The sequence below is a fragment of the Platichthys flesus genome, chromosome 14, assembly GCF_949316205.1.
Source record: "Platichthys flesus chromosome 14, fPlaFle2.1, whole genome shotgun sequence".
NCBI lineage: Eukaryota > Metazoa > Chordata > Actinopteri > Pleuronectiformes > Pleuronectidae > Platichthys > Platichthys flesus.
Window position 1 is genome coordinate 18868324 of NC_084958.1, and position 20635 is coordinate 18888958.

General features: G+C 42.9%; 2 protein-coding genes across 3 annotated transcripts in view; one reads left to right on the top strand and one right to left on the bottom strand.

Annotated features, from left to right (window-relative positions):
* The first annotated feature begins 1882 nt into the window (after positions 1-1882).
* Positions 1883-11279, top strand: sppl2 (signal peptide peptidase-like 2). 2 transcript variants are annotated; one of them, XM_062403897.1, is made up of 15 exons: positions 1883-2018; positions 3119-3235; positions 3717-3899; positions 3994-4083; positions 4284-4423; positions 5257-5399; positions 5720-5816; positions 6054-6170; positions 6943-7024; positions 7133-7207; positions 7299-7361; positions 7524-7623; positions 7753-7830; positions 8726-8886; positions 9644-11279. In XM_062403897.1, the coding sequence occupies exons 1-15, from the start codon at positions 1971-1973 to the stop codon at positions 9824-9826; spliced, it is 1677 nt and encodes a 558-aa protein (XP_062259881.1). In that variant the 5' UTR covers positions 1883-1970; the 3' UTR covers positions 9827-11279. The 2 variants fall into 2 exon arrangements, 1 of the variants encoding a protein (XP_062259881.1); XR_009924093.1 differs by having other exon boundaries at positions 1897-2018; positions 8726-9023; positions 9644-9783.
* Positions 11280-12302: 1023 nt separating this feature from the next.
* Positions 12303-20635, bottom strand: part of arhgef18a (rho/rac guanine nucleotide exchange factor (GEF) 18a) — a gene marked incomplete in the record, with an annotated part of 15608 nt that continues 7275 nt past the window's right edge. The window contains 15 exon segments of the mRNA XM_062403896.1: positions 12303-13595; positions 14139-14243; positions 14534-14843; positions 14951-15439; positions 15559-15606; positions 15688-15753; positions 15852-15967; positions 16453-16596; positions 16822-17001; positions 17435-17490; positions 17979-18160; positions 18740-18816; positions 19467-19718; positions 19874-19991; positions 20210-20335. Coding sequence (XP_062259880.1) covers positions 13441-13595; positions 14139-14243; positions 14534-14843; positions 14951-15439; positions 15559-15606; positions 15688-15753; positions 15852-15967; positions 16453-16596; positions 16822-17001; positions 17435-17490; positions 17979-18160; positions 18740-18816; positions 19467-19718; positions 19874-19991; positions 20210-20335 — 2424 coding nt within the window.

The following is a 20635-nucleotide window of genomic DNA, read 5'->3' on the forward strand; positions in this document are numbered from 1 at the left end:
CCATCTTCAATCTCCACTGGAGTAAACGTCCACACAGGTTGAACTGATCGTTTGATTTGTGCCTTTCCAGTGACTGCTTTTGTATTTTCTTTTATACCTGTATGGTGTTCCTGTTTGTAACAGGTGACTGTAATTTCATGTGAACACAAAGTTTATGTTATACTAGGGATAGTTTTGTGACAGTTACTATTCTGTGTGGCCTATAGCTCTCATATTAGTTTTAAATGTGAAGTGCTGTTTTGTTCAGTTAATTGACAAGGGAGATTTCTATCGTCATTATTGGCCTAGTGCCCATATTACATTACATGTCATTTAGCTGACACTTTTGTCCAAAGCGACTTACATTTTTAGAACACTCAGCATTTATGAGGGGCCATTTAGGGGTTGAGAATCTTGCCAAGGACACTTAGGCATGCAGAAGGGAAAGAGTGGTATTCGAACCGGCAACCTTCTTGTTGCAGAACACCCACTCTATCCCCTAGGCCACGCTCTCCCCTACATCCATTGAGTTTGTTATACAGGCACTAAATATAGTTTAAATGGCCTAAACATAACTACATCTTATTTCCGTTAGCGAATCATTATTATTTCAACTAAATGACTGCTTTGGTTAAATAAAGTATTTGTAAATAGTTGACAATGAGTTATGGACTCCTCATTTCCATGAGTAGACATTATTCAGGTGGTTTAAAGTGAACTTGGTTAAAAGCCGAGGTCTTAACAGGGAATTGACTATAGGGCTACATGTATATGGACTATTACAATCAATAATATATCGAAATTAATTAAAATAAATAAATTTCTGTACAATTATGTGTCTCTGTTGATGTCTTCTGATGTCTTTGTTTGACAATTTTACTTAATATCACTTTTTAAATTTACATTGACATTAATTGGTTTCTAGAAGTCTCCTTGGAATTTAGACCATTGCTTTGTATCCCAAGTAAAACAGATGAAGCCATAGGTTCCTTTAGAGTGAATGTCCATGTGATTCATTAAGAAGCTGTTCATGTGACCACATCTTCATCTGAACTATGATAACATGCAGTGTAATGACAGTAAAGGTTAGTAGCAGAGGATTTGGTCCAAGGAAGAAGAATATGAAGTGAGGGGGAGTTTTCTACAACATGCTTACACAAAGTAGACGAGATAATTGCGTTGAACAGAAGTTCTCTGACCAGTAGAGTGACGAATCTTAACCACTAGACCACCAGGGAATGTTTCATATTTAAAATGGGCCCAATTCTCACACCTCAATAAGGTCATCATAGTAAAAATCTTTCAGAAAAGTATGTCCATATACTATATCTACAATAATCTCAAGTGTTCACAAAGTTTGTGGTTGACAAGGCCAAAGGTTGAAGATCAATCAGAGGTTACACTGGGGCCTGCATGTTCAGTAAACTGTAATTACAGTGAAAATAGATGGTTGTGGATGGAAAGCAGAGCTGGAGCCTCTCTTCTTATTCACCCGTCTGCAGGGATTCATCTGGCTGGGAATAACCATAACCCACCCTATAGCTACCAGGACATATGCAGCACATAAACTCTCCAGGTTTAATCATGTTCCCAAAGACTGTACCAAGTGTACCAAAGTACTTAAAATACATAAAAATTAAGTAAAAACACTGTCATTGCTTTTGATTTCATGTTTTGTGTTGTTCCCAAGTTAAACACGTCTGTGCTGAATAAAACAAAAAAAAACATTAAACTTAAACGGCTCATTTTACCTTGGTTCATTATTATTATAATTATGTTTATTAATAAGAGGACATTTAAGTTACATTTATTTTGACTGACTCCGACTTAAACCAATCAGAGAGGCGCTCACTCCCTCAGTCACGACGCAGCAGCCAATAAACGTGGCCGCATTCCGAGGTGGGCGTGTCCCGCCGGACCAGCTGGTGGGGGTTGTCGCTGGCGGCCAGTGGTCTGTGTTTGATGGGGGAAGCAGCAGCTCGCTCCGCATCATGAGGGTCCATGAATCTCTTCTCTGGGCCGTTCTCCTCGTGCACAAGGTGAGCGACACCACCCGGGGAACGTGTACCCGCCTGTTTGTGTCGTGTCACGGCCCCGGGTCGATCCAGCGAGGGGGGTTCTCCAGCAGCGTTTCCCTCCCCCGTGTCCCCGGGAGGAGCGGTGGTAGCCGGGATGCTATGAGCGTTAGCTAGCGGAGATCCCAACCGAGGGCCCCGGGAACCTTCTGTCCGCATCTCGTCCACCCGGGATCCGGATCCTCGCTGACTCCGGAGTGTCGATCACCACGCACCGCACGCGGTTCAGACGTGTTAGCTAACAGCGGCCAGGAGGCGACAGGCGGACATAACACGACCAGAGGGGTCAGAGATTAGACTGACGGTCATAACGTGTCCGCATCAAATATTAAAAAGTCAACTTCGATGGAGCAGATCGTGTTTCCACTGGTGGTCACTGTTCTCCTCTGATGTGGCCCGAGGCTCCGCAAGATCATGTCCTCATATCGGGAGATAAATCTGTGATCATCACGATTAATGCGCAGTTAGGGCTCCGTAATAAAGCAGTCATTCTAATGATCACGATATACTTTTCAACAATCGCAATATCACAAAGGTTCAGTATAAATAGATATAGAGATATATATGCACTTAGGGCTAGGTTATAAAACTATAATAATATTGATCACAATATACTTTGCAACAATATAACAAAGGTTCAATATACATTTATTAATATTTATGCATTGTTAGAGTATGTTTCCACTGCTGGTCATTATTCTCCTCTGGTCGGACGATGTTGCTGGATACACAACGAGATAGACATGTTCATATCGGTACATGTATCGATAATCATCATCATATCTGTGCATTCAGGGATAAGTAATCAAATATTAATAGTTATCGTGCTGTGCTTTTAAACAATTTAACAATCGATATGTATGAAATTGTGGAAGCACATAATTGGATTTAATGTTTGTAAAAAGTTTTAATGGGCGGCAGAGAGTCGGGTTAAACATTTACAAACGTTATGGTTTTTCTCCACTTTGTATCACATAAACTAAATATCTGTATGGTGCTGCTGGTAGTACTGGTTGATCTCATGGACCTGTGGTGTGACACTAACCTTGCTGGGACGTTGACAGGTGGCGGGAGAGTACGGCATGGCCCACTTCAGTGACGAGGGCAGCAGCAAAGGAAAGGACTACTGCATCTTCTTCAACTCCCAGTGGGCTCGTCTACCTCAGGACCTCAACAAGGCAGTAAGTGGTGAATTAGAGCTGTAACCAAGTTCACTTCACAGTCATACACTAAGACAACTTTGAGATTACTTCACAGCCAATCAGAACAGGGGAGACAAACAGCAGTACACTGTGATGTCCAAGTGATCAATACAAACCTGTTCGGGAAGCCGTGTGCTTCTGGTGCCGGTTTGTCCTCTCACAGCTGCAGATGTTAGAGACCTCCATGACGGATAATGATATAATGAGTTACAGTAATTCCACCCGAGAGGAAAATATGCCTGAATCATCTAAATGATATGATGTTTTCATTTGGTTAAACCCCTCAGTCGATGTTTGTCATCAGCAGTGAAACCTGCACGACAGACACGGTTCAGCTCATTTGCGCTGAATCAGGAAACAACCTTTTTAATAATTGGATCCAGTCTGACGGGAAATAAAACATTCAATGCTGCGTCATAAGAAATGTTCCATAACAGATTTTTTTTACTTTGTCTTGTAGTCGCGTCTGCCGGTCCATGACCTGACATCATCAGTCCTGTGCTCGCCCTCTGACGTCCCGGAGGGAGGCTTCCCCAATCGCATCCCCATGGTGATGCGGGGCAACTGCACTTTCTATGAAAAGGTCCGGCTGGCCCAGATCAACGGTGCCAAGGGGATAGTCATCGTCAGCAAGGACAGACTGGTAACCTGAATATAACTTAAACTGTTTAAAGCTGTTGTTTCACCATCAGAAAACAGAAATCAACGTTTTTTGATTGTTTTATCCTTTGCTGCAGACACCACCAGCAGGAAACAGGACCCAGTACGAGGAGATTGACATCCCTGTAGCATTGCTCAGCTACTCTGACATGCTCAAGATAAGCAAGGTGAGAAGTCGACTACATTATATGGATCAGTTTCTCTCTTTCTGATCGCTCAGTAGTGTTTATTACAGTCGGACAGAGACGGACAGGTTTAGAACTCTGTCGTTATCACGTAGCAGACAAACTAAAACACAAATCTGAATCATTTTGACTTGATGTCTGGCTTGATTCATTTATCTAACTCCTACATCTATCTCCTACAGAGGTTTGGTAAAGAGAGCCTTGTGGCCATGTATGCACCCAATGAGCCGGTGCTGGACTACAACATGGTGATCATCTTCTTGATGGCAGTAGGGACGGTCGCCATCGGAGGCTACTGGGCCGGCAGCAGAGACCGCAAGAAGTGAGTGGACAGGATGCTGGGAGCTGATTGAAATAACTTAAGCAAACTCTAGAAAATGTCTGAATCCAATTTCCCGAAGATTTAGGTTCTGAAAAAAGCTTATGATGCTTGTTTTTCTATTTATTTAGGTTGTATTATAGAATTGTAAATCAATATTTTCTACAGCACAGCCATTTAGATTATTTCAAGACATGACACAAAGTCTCTTGCCTGTTCTTACCATTCTTTTTCCATCCGTTCTGAGTTTAATGAAAGTTCATTTCTCAGAGGAGTCGTCTCCGGGGAAGATTAGTCATCGTCTTCTTGGCAAAGAAGTACCAGTGTGTGATTGCTCTGTTTTCCTCATAGAAGTGTGTGTGTGTGTGTGTGTGTGTGTGTGTGTGTGTGTGTGTGTGTATGTGTGTGTGTGTGTTTATGTTTGTCTGTGTTGACTCCTTACAACTCCTCCAAAGGGCAGTGTTATAAGTGACTCATTGGCTTAAGCCAATCCGAAGCCGTCCTCCCTGGTAGAGTTGCCAAGGTGACTGAGGGCCCAGTCAGATGGGGTCTCTGACGCACGGGACCAGGGGCAAAAATATTTTGGAATATAAGCGTGTGTATGAAATCGGGCACCAAGGGTATTTCTGCCAGTCGGCTAATTCATGGTAAATATTGACGGTTGATGGGAGGTTGGTCATCAGTGAAAACGGTTTCGTAAAACAGTTGAAGCTGGCAGATCTGTTTTCTACAGTTGGCACAATAAGCATTTGTCTTTATAGATGCCGATCATCAGGCTTGAGAAGTTGTAAACAAGATCCCATCGTCCAAAACGCTGACTCTCACTTCTCCTGCAGACGCTACATGAAGCACAAGCGGGACGACGGCGCAGAGAAGCAGGACGAGGAGACGGTGGACGTCACCCCCATCATGATCTGCGTGTTCGTGGTCATGTGCTGCAGCATGCTGGTGCTTCTCTACTTCTTCTACGACAGCCTGGGTACGACACAGCACAAACACACACACACTCACACAAGATTGATGTCAACACACATTATTACAAGTAGGATTCAGGTGCTCATCAAATATGAGACTAAAATACATTGAACCAATGAATAAGCTGAGGACAAGCCTGTTTTTTTTCTGAGCAGCTAAAAACAAAGATTTAGAATTCAAATTCAAAAAAGCTCGGATAACAATGTGTGATAATACTTCCTTCCCTCAATTGTAAACTCAAATACTTAAGGAAAACATTTTTCCTGAGCATTAGTGGATATCATGTCATAACACTAAACTTCCTCCCCTGTTTCCTCACTTTAGCCATCTGGGTTATCGGCATCTTCTGTCTGGCCTCCTCAGTCGGCCTCTACAGCTGCATGTGGCCTTTTGTCAGGAGGCTTCCTTTCGGCAAGTGCAGGTGAGCGTTCACATCGGGCTTTGCTTCCTATTCTCTAAATAATTGTGTATTCAACATTTAGAATTATAAACCTACAATAAAGCAATAAGAGATCATTTTAGGAATTTATTTATTGCATTTCAACAGTTAGCCTTTTAGGCTAACAGTTAGTTTTTTTGGTTTGTGATTGACCGTTTTAATTTAAAGATAAATGTCTTTTATTATGGTTTCACTTCTTGATTTGTGTTCTGATCCCAGGATCCCAGAGAACAACCTCCCGTACCTGCACAAGCGGCCACAGATCCGCATGCTGCTGCTGTCGGCCTTCTGCATCGGAGTCAGCATCACCTGGATGGTGTTTCGCGACGAAGACCAGTGAGTAAAGAAAAACGGGTCAAATCCCCTCCATAGTGTCTTATTGAGTCTAAAAAGCAGGATTCCTACGGTCATGAAAAACCTGGAAAAGTCCATGTGTATTTCCAGGCCTGGAAAAGTCATAGAAAAAAATAAAATCCCAAAAGTTTTGGAAAAGTCATGGAAATTTGTTGTATTCATATTTTCATGTCGTTCATTTACGCTGAGTTTAAAAAAATGCATATGCTTTTAAAGAAATACGCTCAAAATATAAACCGGCTTCCTAGGTTTGTGTCATTTAAGGTGTACTGTATGCCTTGGAATTCTCATTGTTGGTTTAAATCGCGTATACACTGAGATTTCACAAAATGTTCGGTCATGGAAATTTGGTTTAAAATTATTGAAAAGTCATGGAAATCCATTGGTCAAAATGTGTATGAGCCCTGAAAAAATCAGATGGCATAGATGCGCCCCTCTCTCCCAGAACCATTTGTAATCTTTACTTCTTCCATTGTGTAACTATACGTCAGTTGTCTGTGTGGGTCTCTCTCCTCCCTCTGTGTGGTAACTGGAGCAACAGTTACACTAAATCTACACTGAAATGAGCCTGTGTGTGAGTCTGTCACACACACACTGTCTGTTGTCCTACTTCACCCAGTACTTGAAGCTCAAGGACGCGTGTCCTCTGCTGCTGGTGTCTTTGTGGGACATGATGGGGACTCTATCTGTCCGTGTCCTGGGTGTTTATGATGATGATGCTGTTTGACTCACACTGCCTCTGTGTGTCCTCCAGGTGGGCGTGGGTGCTGCAGGACTTCCTGGGGATCGCCTTCTGTCTCTACATGCTCAAAACCGTCAGACTCCCCACATTCAAGGTGGGCGGTCACTCTCATGGACATAATCTATTACAGTAGAAGGTTAAAACGTGTTTGGTGCTATTTGTGAACTCATTTCCTGTATTTTTCTGTCCCCCCCCCCTGCAGGCCTGCACTTTACTACTGTCCGTCCTTTTTGTCTATGATGTTTTCTTCGTATTTATTACTCCTTTATTTACAAAGGTACGTCCAGACATTTTCTTCTCAAACTCAAACCCTATTCAGCCTCTTGTCACTGCATCGTGCTCACATGACCACAACCTTCTCTCCGCAGAGTGGGGAAAGTATAATGGTGGAGGTCGCGGCTGGTCCCTCCGACTCCTCCACTCATGAAAAGGTGAGCTTGTTTTCACATTCCACAACTCCCCCTGGGCTGGGAGGTGGTGTAGTGAACGTACAGAGACATAACACATCCACCAGCGCTCCTCCTGCTCTGAACGGCTCCTCTCAGCTCAGAGGAAGAGGGGTTGATAGTGACACTACTTTGTTTTTTCTGCAGCTCCCCATGGTTCTCAAAGTGCCGAGGTTGAACTTCTCTCCCCTGGCTCTCTGTGACCGGCCCTTCTCCCTCCTGGGCTTTGGCGACGTCTTAGTACCAGGTAATTAAATGCATCATCGCAGCACTAGAGCCTCGAACGGTTCAAAGATCACATTGTTGTATATGTGACCAGCAGAAAGTCATAAAACCTTCGTCATATAATGTAAGACTCTTTGTTTTCTCCTGTCAGGTCTGCTGGTGGCGTACTGTCACAGGTTTGACCTTTTAACACAGTCCTCCAGGATCTACTTTGTGTGCTGTACTATCGGTACGTACAGCTGTGTGTGTGGGTGTGTGTGTGTGAGCGCTTGTTGAAATGTTTCCTTACTGGTATGATTAACTCTATTTAGATGGGATTGACAGTGAAGGAGGAGGTAGGAAATAAAACTTTCACCGTACTACTCAGTGATGAGACCTATGGTTCAAGAGGACATTTGAACCCCGGGGAAAGTGCAGGTCTGCAGTGGACGAGACAAACTGCAGAGACAGGGAAGAGAGATTCCTAATACAGACTTTTAAAATTTTTCCCCCCCTGTTTTTGAGAGACGGTTAATGAATCAGGACATCACACCCGTTTATTTTCCCAACCACCAACCTGCTTATAACAGGAACTACACATCAATCTTCCACAATAAAGCCACTAACGGGACAAAAATGAAAACCATCCTCTGCTTATCTGTAGCATATCCCCCGAAAGATGGTCGAGACTTTCAACTGATCTTTTCAGGGTTATTTTAAACTTCCCGAAACAACACAGTAAGAGCTGGTGCCGCTTCCTCTGAAGGAAAATAAATGGGTTTGATGTCCCGATTCCATAACCATCTCTCATGTCCTTTCTCAGCTAAGGCCTCTTGACAGTATAAGAGAACTAGCCGCTCGGCTACATTAGTCTTTTGTAGTTCACTGTTATTTATACAGAAGGAGAGTCTGACAGTTTTAAGCGACGTTATGTCTATGGACGCTATAAGTCACTTTCAAAATAAAAGCATGGGGGGAAAAATTTAGCGAAAAACTGAGCTTTTTTTTTTTTCAAGTGAATGCAATACACTTCCGTACTAAGCTGATAAAATGAACGAATTACAAGAACAAGCAACCCCTCCCACTGATTATTGACCCTCTGCTGTTGTGTGACTGTCTCTCTCTCTCTCTCTCTCTCTCTCCAGCGTATGGCATCGGCCTGCTGATCACCTTCGTGGCGCTGGCCGTGATGCAGATGGGTCAGCCCGCCCTGCTCTACCTGGTGCCTTGCACTCTGCTCACCTCCCTCACTGTAGCGCTGTGGCGCAGGGAGTTGCCCCAGTTCTGGACTGGAAGTGGATTTGTGGTGAATACCAGTTTGATATGACCGCCTACTGCCGAAGAAACAGAAAGACTATAAAAAAAAAAGAAAGAAAACAACTCCCCCCCCCAAAAAATGAAATCTAGTGTAAACAATAACAAGCAGAGTAAAGTGAATTTCAAGTTGAGTAACTCCTTTTTAAATGATTCCATTCGTTCCAACTGCTTTTTTCTGTTGTGCTGTCCCCTTTCCCCCCCCACCCCCCATCGCCGCTCCTTCATTTCACTGTGGGTGTGCATTAGTCTGCTGCTGAGGGCTCAGCTGTCTGTGACTGTCATCGCAGGTATTCTTCTATCTGGGCTTCTCCTTCACACTTCACCATTAAAACCTCCCGATCCCACTAAGGGCTCATTTCCCCGTTGCTATCCAGAGTAATCGTGTGTTTTCCTGTGTGTTTGTTTGTGTGTGCGTGTGTGTGTGCACATTTTTGTGATCATTTAGCAATCCGCCATCACTGGGGGTGCTGATGGTGGTGTGGAGTGGTTTGGTAGTTTTAATAGTACTGGTTAGCATGTGGTTTCTCATCAGTTTAATGGGCCTTGAACCTACAGTGTAGAATCATGAAACTGTTAATGATGTGATGAATCATAATCTTTGCATGGACAGAGGAGTGACTGTATCGTCTCTGGATGTGTGTCTCACCTTCCTCTGTATCTGTTATTATCTAAATGAACGTAAGTTGTTTTTCCTCCTGACTCGTTTCATCCATCTCACATCGCTCCTGTTCTTCTGTCCCCTGCAGCCGGCCATAATGCTCGCACCGATCAACTGCACACAAGCTGCAGCGCCGCAGAGCGAAGAGCTCTCCACCAAACCGGAGTCGCCAACATCAGAATCTGCCGCTCAGAGCGAAGACACGCCCCATCAGCCTCCTCAGGCCACGCCCCCGCCTGAGAACGACGAAGACAAAGACAAATCGAACTGAAAGGACTTCTAGTACTGCATTTTAAATTTTCATTTCATGTTTTATTTGTTTTGATTTTTGTTTTCTACGTAGTGTTTCAGTCAGTGGACATTTTTAAGTACTGTCGTTTATTTGCACTTGGTGTGAAGGGACGAGCAGGTGAGGTCTCACACACACACACACAAACACACACACACACACAGTCGAGTATAAAACCTGCACAGCAGCACCAACACCCTCCTCTACTACATAAAGTACCATCTGTATCAGTGGTGGAAAGTACATTTACTCAAGTAGTCTACTTCACTACAGTGGTAATATCCTCTACTTGAGACCTACTTCAAACCTCCACATTTCAGAGGCAGATATTCAACGGGTGACTCCACAGTGTAGTTTAAAAATCTAAAAACAAGAGCGACCTGTGTGACAATTCTTCTTTTCTCTCATGAATTAAATGAAGATCCCTCAGATTTTCCCGGAGACTCTTTAGAGAAGCCCAGAATTTAGCAGCCATTTTGCTAATTCAGTTTTAGGGGATTTGGCTTCACTTTGACGGAGCTGTCACGTCGTCCATCTTTACAAGTTATATATAATATGAAATGTGATGGAAGTAGTTATGTAGGTTACACACTGCAATCGCCACCTGAGGTGATTCAGAGCATCTCGTTATGAAAACTGTTGGTTCAAGCACTACATCAGAAATGTACTGAGCCCCTTATTCCCTCTGATACATTCTAATCTGTCAGAATACAACGCACAGCAGTGATGACTGAAGACGCTCATCACCTGTTTAATCCTGGCGCCATCTTGGTTGTTGACTGAGCCAAAGTTGTTCGAACATTTTTTTGTAACACTGAACATTTTTTGTCGATGTTTTCTCGTGTTTCTTTTGGTATATTTCTTGTTTTGCATGCTATGATTTTGAACTATTTATATAAAAAAGCAGTGTATAATCTATAATCTGGGCTTCGTATGCATATCAGCAGCGCCAAATGTCGGCCATCGCGGTTTTTATTCCCCAAGTAGTTCCTCAAACTGTCTTAACAACTGGTTCTGGCCTTACAGTGTCCATGTGGGGGGGGGAGCGGTGGAATATGTAAAAGTTGCTTTACCACAAACACGAGTGCTGTTCTCTAAACGATGAGCGAGTGACGGGTTGTGTTACATATGTTCCTAGTCTAGCTCATATGAAGCATTTGCACAATATTTTTTTAATTTGTGTGCCGACATAAGTTGTTGGTTTATGTCTGTAAATGATGTTTAAAGAAATGGAAACCAAGGTGTCTGTACATCCAGGTTTCATCCTGAACACCAAGGCCCTGCAGCCGCTTCACCCTGTGCACCAGTGTGTAGTGGTCCCGGGTTAAAGGTCAGAGGTGTGTTTCTACAGGGCATGAGATTATTCACCTTGTCACCAAGTGGTTTTTAAAGCCTCTGTTGATGAAAACATATAATAAACAAACATTGTATTTGAGATGTGGTTTTATTAGTTTGTGTGGCATATCATCACACAGTATCAAAAGGTGCAGTTTGCAGTACGGATGCTGAAAGCCAGGGGGCGCTGCATCTCCTACCTTGGGTCAAACATGCCGCAAAAACATTCCTTGAGACCCCTCAACCAAGTTAGTGATTGGTCCCTCCCAGTTTCACTCAGGATGCTGTCTGCGCCTCGACTCAAGACGTCGATGCCTCCGAGTCTGAATGTGTCTTTTCATCGTGTGTCTGGTCGAGAGGAACAGCCGTCTGACAAAGAGCCTCTCAGTTACCTGGGCCCAGTCAACGTGAGGGACTGTGGGGTTCCACTCACTCTGGATCTGCTCGGCTCTCAGACTCTGCTTACCATCAAACCGCCTGGAGCCATTTTTGTACCTTTGTGCTGCTCGGATTTCCTGTCCTGAAGTCCACTGATGCTTAAACACCAGAGTTAAAGTAAAGGGATTTTGAGGTTGAAGTTTTCTGTCAGCAGAAATAGAGTCATTAGGCAGATAGGGAGGCCCGGGGGCGATAACCTGTCTTTGAGCACCAGCAGTGTTTGATGGGAGTTTTACTAAATGTCTCAATGTTTAAGGTGCGTGTTAAACACCTGGTATGAATCACACCTACTCTCTCAAATGCACAGTAAAATATGGCCAATTATACAAATTATAAAAGAGAATTAGAAGTAAAGGCCTTTGCAGCTAAACTTGGTGTCTTCCCAAAACCTATTGATAGGCGGGATAATGGTGCACTATGGGTAATAAGACTTTCAACATGCACAATGCAACTAGAGGTCAACAACTCCACAGAGAAACTTCAGTCGAATAATGTGGTTATGCTTCTTTTTTAAATAAAATATGCAGCAAAACATTTTTTGTCACAGCCTCATTTTGGAAGATTTTTTTCACAGTATGAAGTTCATGGCTGGAAACCTGTTTTAATGCATACTGGTTTGTAAATAAATTAACAAACGTCAGGTTTTCTTCAGCAACACAAAGTAAATCCACAACAACACTCGAGGTTGTAAAGTCCTCATCGTTTTATTCTGTTGGTTGGGATTAGGGAGATGTTTAACACGATGAGGAGAAAGTGGTCAGTGCATCGACCACAGAAAAGAATCAACAAAGTTCATGTTAAATGATTTCGGGACATTGTTTAAAGGTTCAGTGTGTAGGACTTAGTGACATCTAGTGGTGAAGTTGAATGTTGCAGCTGAATACCCCTCACCTCACCCTCCCCTTCCAAACCGAGAGAACCTGTGGAAGCCTTCAGTTGTCATAAAAACCCCAAAAGGTGCTAGTTTGTCCAGCTTGTGCTAATGTGAAAAACAAAACATGGAGGCCTACGTAGAGAGGACCTGCTCCTGATGTAGATATAAAGTATTAAAATATAAAGGATCCATTCTAGGGTGAAGAAAACAACAGTTTGTATAATTTAGATTACAAATAGATATTGAATTTCTGCCATAGATCTCTTTCATCTAAATCTTACACACTGAACTTTTGACAGTCGTCTGGTTGTGAACCTGAAAGTTTCCAATAGGGAGACAAACACACAAACAGCCTCCACGGAAAAAATGACAACTTCTCCTCCTTCGCTTCTCATCATTTATACAAAGTGTAACTTTACAACCAGACTCCAGCTTCTTACACAAACCCTGTTACTTTACCAACTCACTTCACTGGGATTTGATTCTTTCTGATACAAAATGTTGTGCTTGGCACTTCAGATCTAAACAGATGTAAACTTATTGAGTCTAAAGCTTCTTCACAACATATTCATCATTCATTAAATTAAAAATAAAAGCGTATAAGTTAAGACACGAGTGCTAAAAGGTTACAGCCAACCTACTTTCATTTAAAATAAAAAAAGATACTCAGGAAGGTTTCAGCAACATCATAAAAAAAAATAAAAATCATAAAATAATCTTGTTCCTGAATGTACAAATGGGCCTCTGTTTTTTTTTTCCTTGATAAACCATGCCCATCATGTTTCTTTTTTCAATGTTCAGCTGATTCCTCTGGTTTCCAGTGATGAAGTACCAGTGACTGGCCTCTTCATACTGGTCACATGTGGGATCCTGAAGTCACACAAAGTCTCTTTTCACAGCTCACATCACTCTTTCCATGATCTTTTTCCCCCCAGTCTGTGGTTTGTGTTTAAAGGAAGATCACCTTCTCTTTGCCTGCGTCAAGAACCTCTTTGGGGAAAGGAGGTGGTGCTGGTGGAGGACCGTCGCTGCTGCTCTTCTTGTGTGTGCTTAACGACGGAGACATTTTCACACTGTGGGCAGATCCCGGAGGTTTGAAGATGTCTGATGGAACAAGGAACACAGTTAATGAGAAGAGCTGCGGTAGACGCCTGAGAGGCAACGTGTTATATTTAAATCAGCAAGGACATTATCACAGGAAACACCAGCATCTCTGCTTTCAAAAGAAAATAATGAAACATGAGATTCATGAGAAAAAAGCCTCTGTGATAATTACATTGTGAAGCAGCTTGAGTTAAGACGAGTGTAACATGATGACCTGTCTTGAAAAAAAGAATCATAATGCAAGATGACCCCTGCTTTTTGTTTGGCAAGTACTAATCAGATCCCCCACAAGGTGGAGCTGTTCAGTCATTTACTGAACACATCGAACCACGTACAAGAGGAAACTAACAACCTGCACATGTGGACGTATGGATGCTGCCATCTAGAGGCAGGGAAAGTAAAAGCGGCTGCAGTTGTAATTTGTGAGCCACCTGCATGAAGTGTATTGTGTGTGTTTGTTTGTTTGTTTGTTTGTGGAAGTCAAAAACACAAAAGAGATAATAAAATCTTGGGTGAGTGTCCGTCTCTCTTAACGGTCTGTACCCGATTGGTAGATTCTCTGAGGGCTGGCGTTCCTCTGGGCTCTCATGCTGCCTCCTTCTTTCCCCGTCACTCGGATGGGCAGCAGCTGGCTCACATCTATAGAGGCTGGAGATGGAGAAAGACAAGTTGGATTCATTTCCTGTTTTATTCAGGATACTTTGTTTTTACTTTATGTTACTGAAAGAACAACCAAAATCTGAGTTAACAACCGGGCCACTACTCCACTGCTGATAAAGGATAGCTGAGACGTGAAGTCTTTTCTCTAGTTTGCCTTATCACAACAAGTTAAATGGATAAATGGTAAAGACCAAATTTTTGTGAAGAACATTAGAAATATGAAAACAATGCAGAAGTGTCAAGATGCTTGAACTGAAAAACAAAGACATAACGTTGACCTGCACTGTTTGTTCTTTGGTGAGACCCTTTGCTCTTGGAGCCCTTGTCCTTCCCCTTGGACTGAGCGGCCAGCTTGGTGGGGATCTGCTGCTGCATGGCCGGGGGTTTGAGCACCTGGTTGGTGGTGCTGATCAGGTGGAGGGGCAGCTCGGATTTTGCCGCCTGGTGGTGGATGCTCTCTCTGCGGGGTGGAACCTTTGGAGGAATGTCCATGGGATTGGAGATGAGCAAGATGCTGGGCTTTTGAGTCAGGTTCACACGCCCACCTCCGTTCACGATGCTCCTGAATGATGGCAAACTGTAGAGACTCTGGTGTTTGAGAGAAAGAGGAAATTAATAAGTGAACTAATCTCGCATTTTATTGTGTTCAATAACACAATAATATAGATAAATATTCAGAGAATCTGATCCCTTACTTGTGCCGGATCCTCATAGTGTCCTGAGTTTGGAAGCTGCATTAATTTGGACTTGAACTTCTCCTGGAGATGCTCCAAACGCTCTCTCTCCTGCGTCAGCCGCTCGCGCTCCTTCTCCACCGATTGCGTCGACTCCCTCAGCCTCTCCAGGTCCTGCTGGTAGTTCTCCCACTGCCTCTCCAGCTCGTCCTTCTCCCCTCTCAGCTTCTCCTCCCGCTTGCTGCACTCCTCCTCCCTCTGCTGGAGCTGAGCCTCCAGGGCCTCCACCTGAATCCTCTGCCGCTCCTTCTCCTTCTCCCAGCGCTGCTGCTCCTCCCGGTGCTGCGCCTGCAGCTTGTGCAGGTTGGCGAGCTCCTCCCTCTGCTTCTCCATGTTGCGCTGCTTCTCCCGCTCCAGCAGCACGTTGCTGTAATGGCGAGTGGGCTGCTGGCTGTTGGACAGGAAAGCGCGCTGCAGCTCGAGCTGGCTGGTCTGCTGGGCTACGATTGCCTGATGATTGAATAAAATCAAAGCATAAGAAACTTGGGATGTTCTTTTCATTAATGCAAACTTCATAAAGCCAAGAGCAAAACAATCAAGACACAGCTGCTGTCTTAGCAGAGCGTTACCTGTAGGCTGTGGAGCATCTGTGCAAGCATTATGACCCTGTCACACACCTACAGAGGAAAGCAAGTGACACACATCAGTATGAGTACAGACGGAAAATAAGTATATAATTAAAGTACTAGAAGAGTCACCTCTGCCTGAGGGAAGTGACTGGAGGCTGGATTCAGGTCTGGCTCAGGGAGTATGTCATCATCAGCCTTGAAGGAAATTAAAACAGGAAACATAAATACTTCCTTTATTTTTTAAATCACCCGATGGAGGCCTGGTTGAGATGGCTCACTCTTGTCTCACTCACAGATTGTTCCACACCTTCAGAGCAGAACGTTCCCTGGAGCTGAGGACTGCTGCTGCTGCGACTGATGTACGGGACACTGCCCTCGCTGCTGCCCGGCCTCTCAGCCTCATCCCCGCCTGAGGACAGGGAGGCACACACATCGAGAGTCACAACAACTCAATCACAACATCTGTTAACGTTCCTCAAATTTGTTCGATGATTGTTAATAAAATACTTTATAAATAACAGCTCTCTTATATGGAACAAATTTAGTTAACCTTGAAATATTCAAATTCTTATTTCATTGAATCATGCTTTTGTTCTTGTAATATTAAGACTTTTTTCTTGAAATCACAATTTTAAAATGTATATGGACCAAACGTACATTGTAAGAAATACTATGATATTCAAGACAGTTTTAAAAAACAGCGGGGATCCTAAAGTTTTGTAAATCATGTTTTATTAGTCTATCAAATAGTAATCGTGTATAACTAAGACCTGATTTCTTCACAGTTCATGCAAATAACTCAGCAGGATATTAGAGTGTGGAAAAGCAAACGTTTGTAAGTTTAGCTTTGATGTCTGTTCATTAATACTAATATTAGAACATAACACAACGCACTGTTCATGGTGTTTGCATAGGAGTCGCCTTCGCCGGCTGCAAAGGTCTCGGCCCGCCTCAGCCTCCCTCCCTGCATCTCACTCTCGTCCACTGGACGGTTTGCGTCCTTTATTCCTGAGCAGAGCAGGATCTGCAGGTTTTCCACTGCAAGACAAAAGAAAAAGCTCCTTAATCTTTTCTTCTAAAGATGTCGTCAGGGCTCTGAGTCACGACTGGACGGAGGAGGAACAACAGACGTGAGAACATTTCACTCTAAGTCAGGCTTTCACAGCGTATCAATGCAAAAACACCGGATACTGAAAACTGACTCATTGTTACAGCCATAACGAACAAAACCTACTTGAGTAGAAGCTAATGTCTCTACCTTACCCGCATCAATGGCTCCTTTGAGGAGGATCTCCCCCTGCTGCAGGTCAGTAGCATCTCCTCGGAGCAGCAGGCCTTTGTGTGGTGTTTCCTGCTCCATCACACTCTCATAGAGAGCAGCAAAGATCTGCTGCTTCCCTGTCAGACTCTGTATTATCTGATCATCCCACTCCTTCAGAGCATCTACACAGCGACAGGGTCAAATAAACATTGATTAAATAAATGGAATGGAAATACAGAAATAAAAGCAGCCGCTGGTACAAAAAACAACATATGAAGTATTATAAAACACAAAAGTTATGAGTGCATTGTAAGTTTCTTTTCCTTCATGAGTCAACAAATAGATATGATCAGGTTTGAGACACTGACCCAATCTAACTTCTTCGATCAAACTTTAAAATCTTCAAAAACTTTCACTCACATGAAAACACAGAACCATTCGGAATAACTTCATGATAATAATTAATTGAAAAAAGTAATTTGTTATTTTGACTTCACTTTTTCCTAAACTTCTCCCAAGAGAATAAACTACTACCACAAAGCATCATTTGAAAAATAAGATGGTGACAGATTTTCATGTGTGATTTATTAAGGGTTCAATAATCTCTCGTCTTACCTTGACAATGCTGCAGTTTAGCGATCAGTTCCCGATGCTGCTCCTCTTGTGGATACCTGGACAACACAGACATTTGACTCAGTATTGTCTTCTATGAATACATGAATATATATATATATATCTTTAAAATATACTTATAATAAAGACCCTGACTTTTCATGTTGGCCAAAATTTATCTCATACACACTTGGTTTGTGTAAAACCTTTTCAGTGACCAATTTGAAGAAGAAAATTTGATAAATCTGACATTTTGGCTTGAAATGAGTACAAATCAAAACCACATTTCGTTGTCAAAAAAAATAAATCTCATAACAGTTGTGAACCCAGGGGGGATAAAGCTTCTGCTTCGAATGACTGCAAGAGCCTTAGTTATGAGGTCAGAGGAATCATAGCGACTTACTTTTTGAACAGGGTGTGATGCAGTTATTTTATTCTTCTATTGTTAGCTGTACTGCAACTGTTCCAGCAATCATTTACAAGAAAGAGTTCTGTTTCCCCAATAAATCTCAGGCTGCTCTCCTCTGCCCAGAACCTCTCAGCTTACTGTTCCACAGCTTCACGTATGAGCGACATCCAGGCGATGCGTTCCTCTATGGAGCGCGTGTGGATCTCGTACATCTCTGGCAGGCTGGAGGTGCAGGCACAGATCAGGAACATGGCTTTGTCGTCCTGGGCCACTTCCCTGATGATCAGCCCCTGAAGGGAGATCACCGATGGTTTGTTGTCCTGCATGAGTCACAACGACCGAGAAGAGGTTAATATTCAAAACAATCATCGTCATTCGTGATTAAAAGATTATCAACTTTGAAAAATAAGTAGTTATTTATAGAGCATCGTGGTATGTCCGGGAGCTCAGACACATAATTAACAAGAATTACCCCCTCACGACTGTTCGCATCCACCAACCGGACAAGTTACAGGAAATATGGTCACACACTGTCCCCTTGTGCTCCTCAGTTATGGTTGTAAATAATGAACACATTTCACATTTGCCTTTAAATGTAATTCATTCTTCAAATTATGGTCCAAACCATGTTTTGTGAAGCCAGTGTGACTGTGATCTTTGACCCCCAAAATCTAAATCAGCTTATCTCTGAGTCCAAGTGAATGTTTGAGCAAAACTGTGCAGAAATTCCCTCGTGACATTACTGAGATATTGTGTTTACAAGAATGGTACGTTTGAACAACCTGAATCCAGAACCCCTCTAAAAACTGTACAAGAGGGTAGGGGACTATAAAACAAATAAACATGTGTATAAATGTTTGATATAGATATTTAAATTTCTGTTTGCTGACGGAGCTCACCACAGCAGCAAACAGAAGCTTCTGATCTTTCTCTTGTAAGAGGAGGAGCACGTCTGACAGCAGCACAGCATGGATCTCTGCAGGGGACGATTAGAGACTCTTATTATCCAAACAACACAACTGCTTGATGTTCTGACTCAAGCTGCAGAGCAGGATGAAACAGAGACACGTCTGATGTTTAATATTTTGTGCGATTGTTCATCTTTAGCAATTATATAAAAATATGCAGCTACACAACTGGTTCTGTCAACCCTTCTGCTTCACAAAAGGCAATTTGGCTCCTTGAACATTCTACTTGACAACAAAAGGACACCTGTCAAGCCAGTAACACTGCAGTAAATCCACTGAGCAGTCAACCACTAGATGCTTCCTCAAAGTTTCATCACAGCACTAACTCATCAGTGCAATTTAAGATGACAAGTTAAAGAAGTTCTGACTGAAGAAGAAACATGTGATGATTTATTAAATAAATCTTCATGAGAAAGGAAATAAAAGCAATTTTCCACACACTAAAGTCTACAGGAGAGATTTCATAATTATGTTATTTCAAAAAGTTAAAGCTTAAATATATAATTTGTGATTTGGCAATAATCCAATTTACTAATCATAATTTCTCCAACTTTAAATAAACTTTATGTTTTCCTTGCAGTCCAGACAAAGGTAACAAAACCCTTGACAAAGAAATGGTCATCGATTGAAACACAAAGTCAAGAATCTCTCCACGGACCTTTCTGTCTCCCGGAGATCTTCCAGGTGATGGTGCCTTCGTGCAGCAGCGTCCGGCCTCCCTGGATCAGATCCTCTCTGCGGAGCAGCTTCCCGTCCTTCTGTCGACCCTGAGACTTTGCCTCCAGATGATGGATGATGTCCCTCAGACGAGCAGCTTTCTCGTATTCACTCACCTGAGCGTCCACCTGGAAGATGGTTTCTTTGATTCGCGCTAAACCTTGAACCAGAGACGTGTACTCTTCTGTGTCAGCTACAAGGAGAAGGAAATATATATTTTATCATGTTAGGGACCGATTCAACCAGAATTTGAGTTGCAGAAGAAGGAGGCCAATTGGTTCGCAGTAATTTTCAATTTGTAACAGTCTGAATAACGACAAAGAATGTGGATGAGTGGGGAGATTTTACCTTCACTGTTCTGTATGATCCTCTCCACCAGGACGGGATACTTTGTGATGCGTTGAGTCACCAATAGAAAACATTCAGGGATCCCCAACCTTCGCACGAGAGGAAGTTGACCTAATTTCTGTAAGAAAGAAAAAAGAAAAGTATTGACGTAGCACTTAGGACTATTCTGCTCTCCTCTTTATTTGCTGTAAGCATCACAAACTAGTTTTGTCGGTGGATATTATCACAGTTGTTTGTCGCACCTCGTAAATATTACACTGATGCTCAACACATGCAGATTTTGCCTCACTGTGTCTTGAAGGGTAACAGGTCCATGCAAAGAAACCAGATTCTTACCCTGATAAGAACCTGCAGCTTCTTGTTGTTTTGCAGCTGCTCTTTGAAATAGCTGATGCCTTCTTTTTGGTGGCTGCAGAAAACACTGTAACACGCCATCATCTCATCTCCCAGTTGATCTGAAAACTATCACAAAAATGATTCTGTTAAAAAGTCACAGTAATGCACTAGAGTTTCAGATACAGAAAAATCAAGAGATCCAGGGTCAGATTCAACACAAGTTATCTGGCACGCTGCAGAACTTCACGTCATTTGAAGAGAGGCTTCAGGATATTGACTACAGGGGAATATGCCTCTCTAGGAATGTGATGCCTGCGACACAGCATCGTTTTCCTGGGCTTATGGACCATACACCCCCCCAACCCCCCCTATGGAGTCCCTTAGAGAGCATCTCAGACATACCCGCCATTCCTATGAACATGAGCA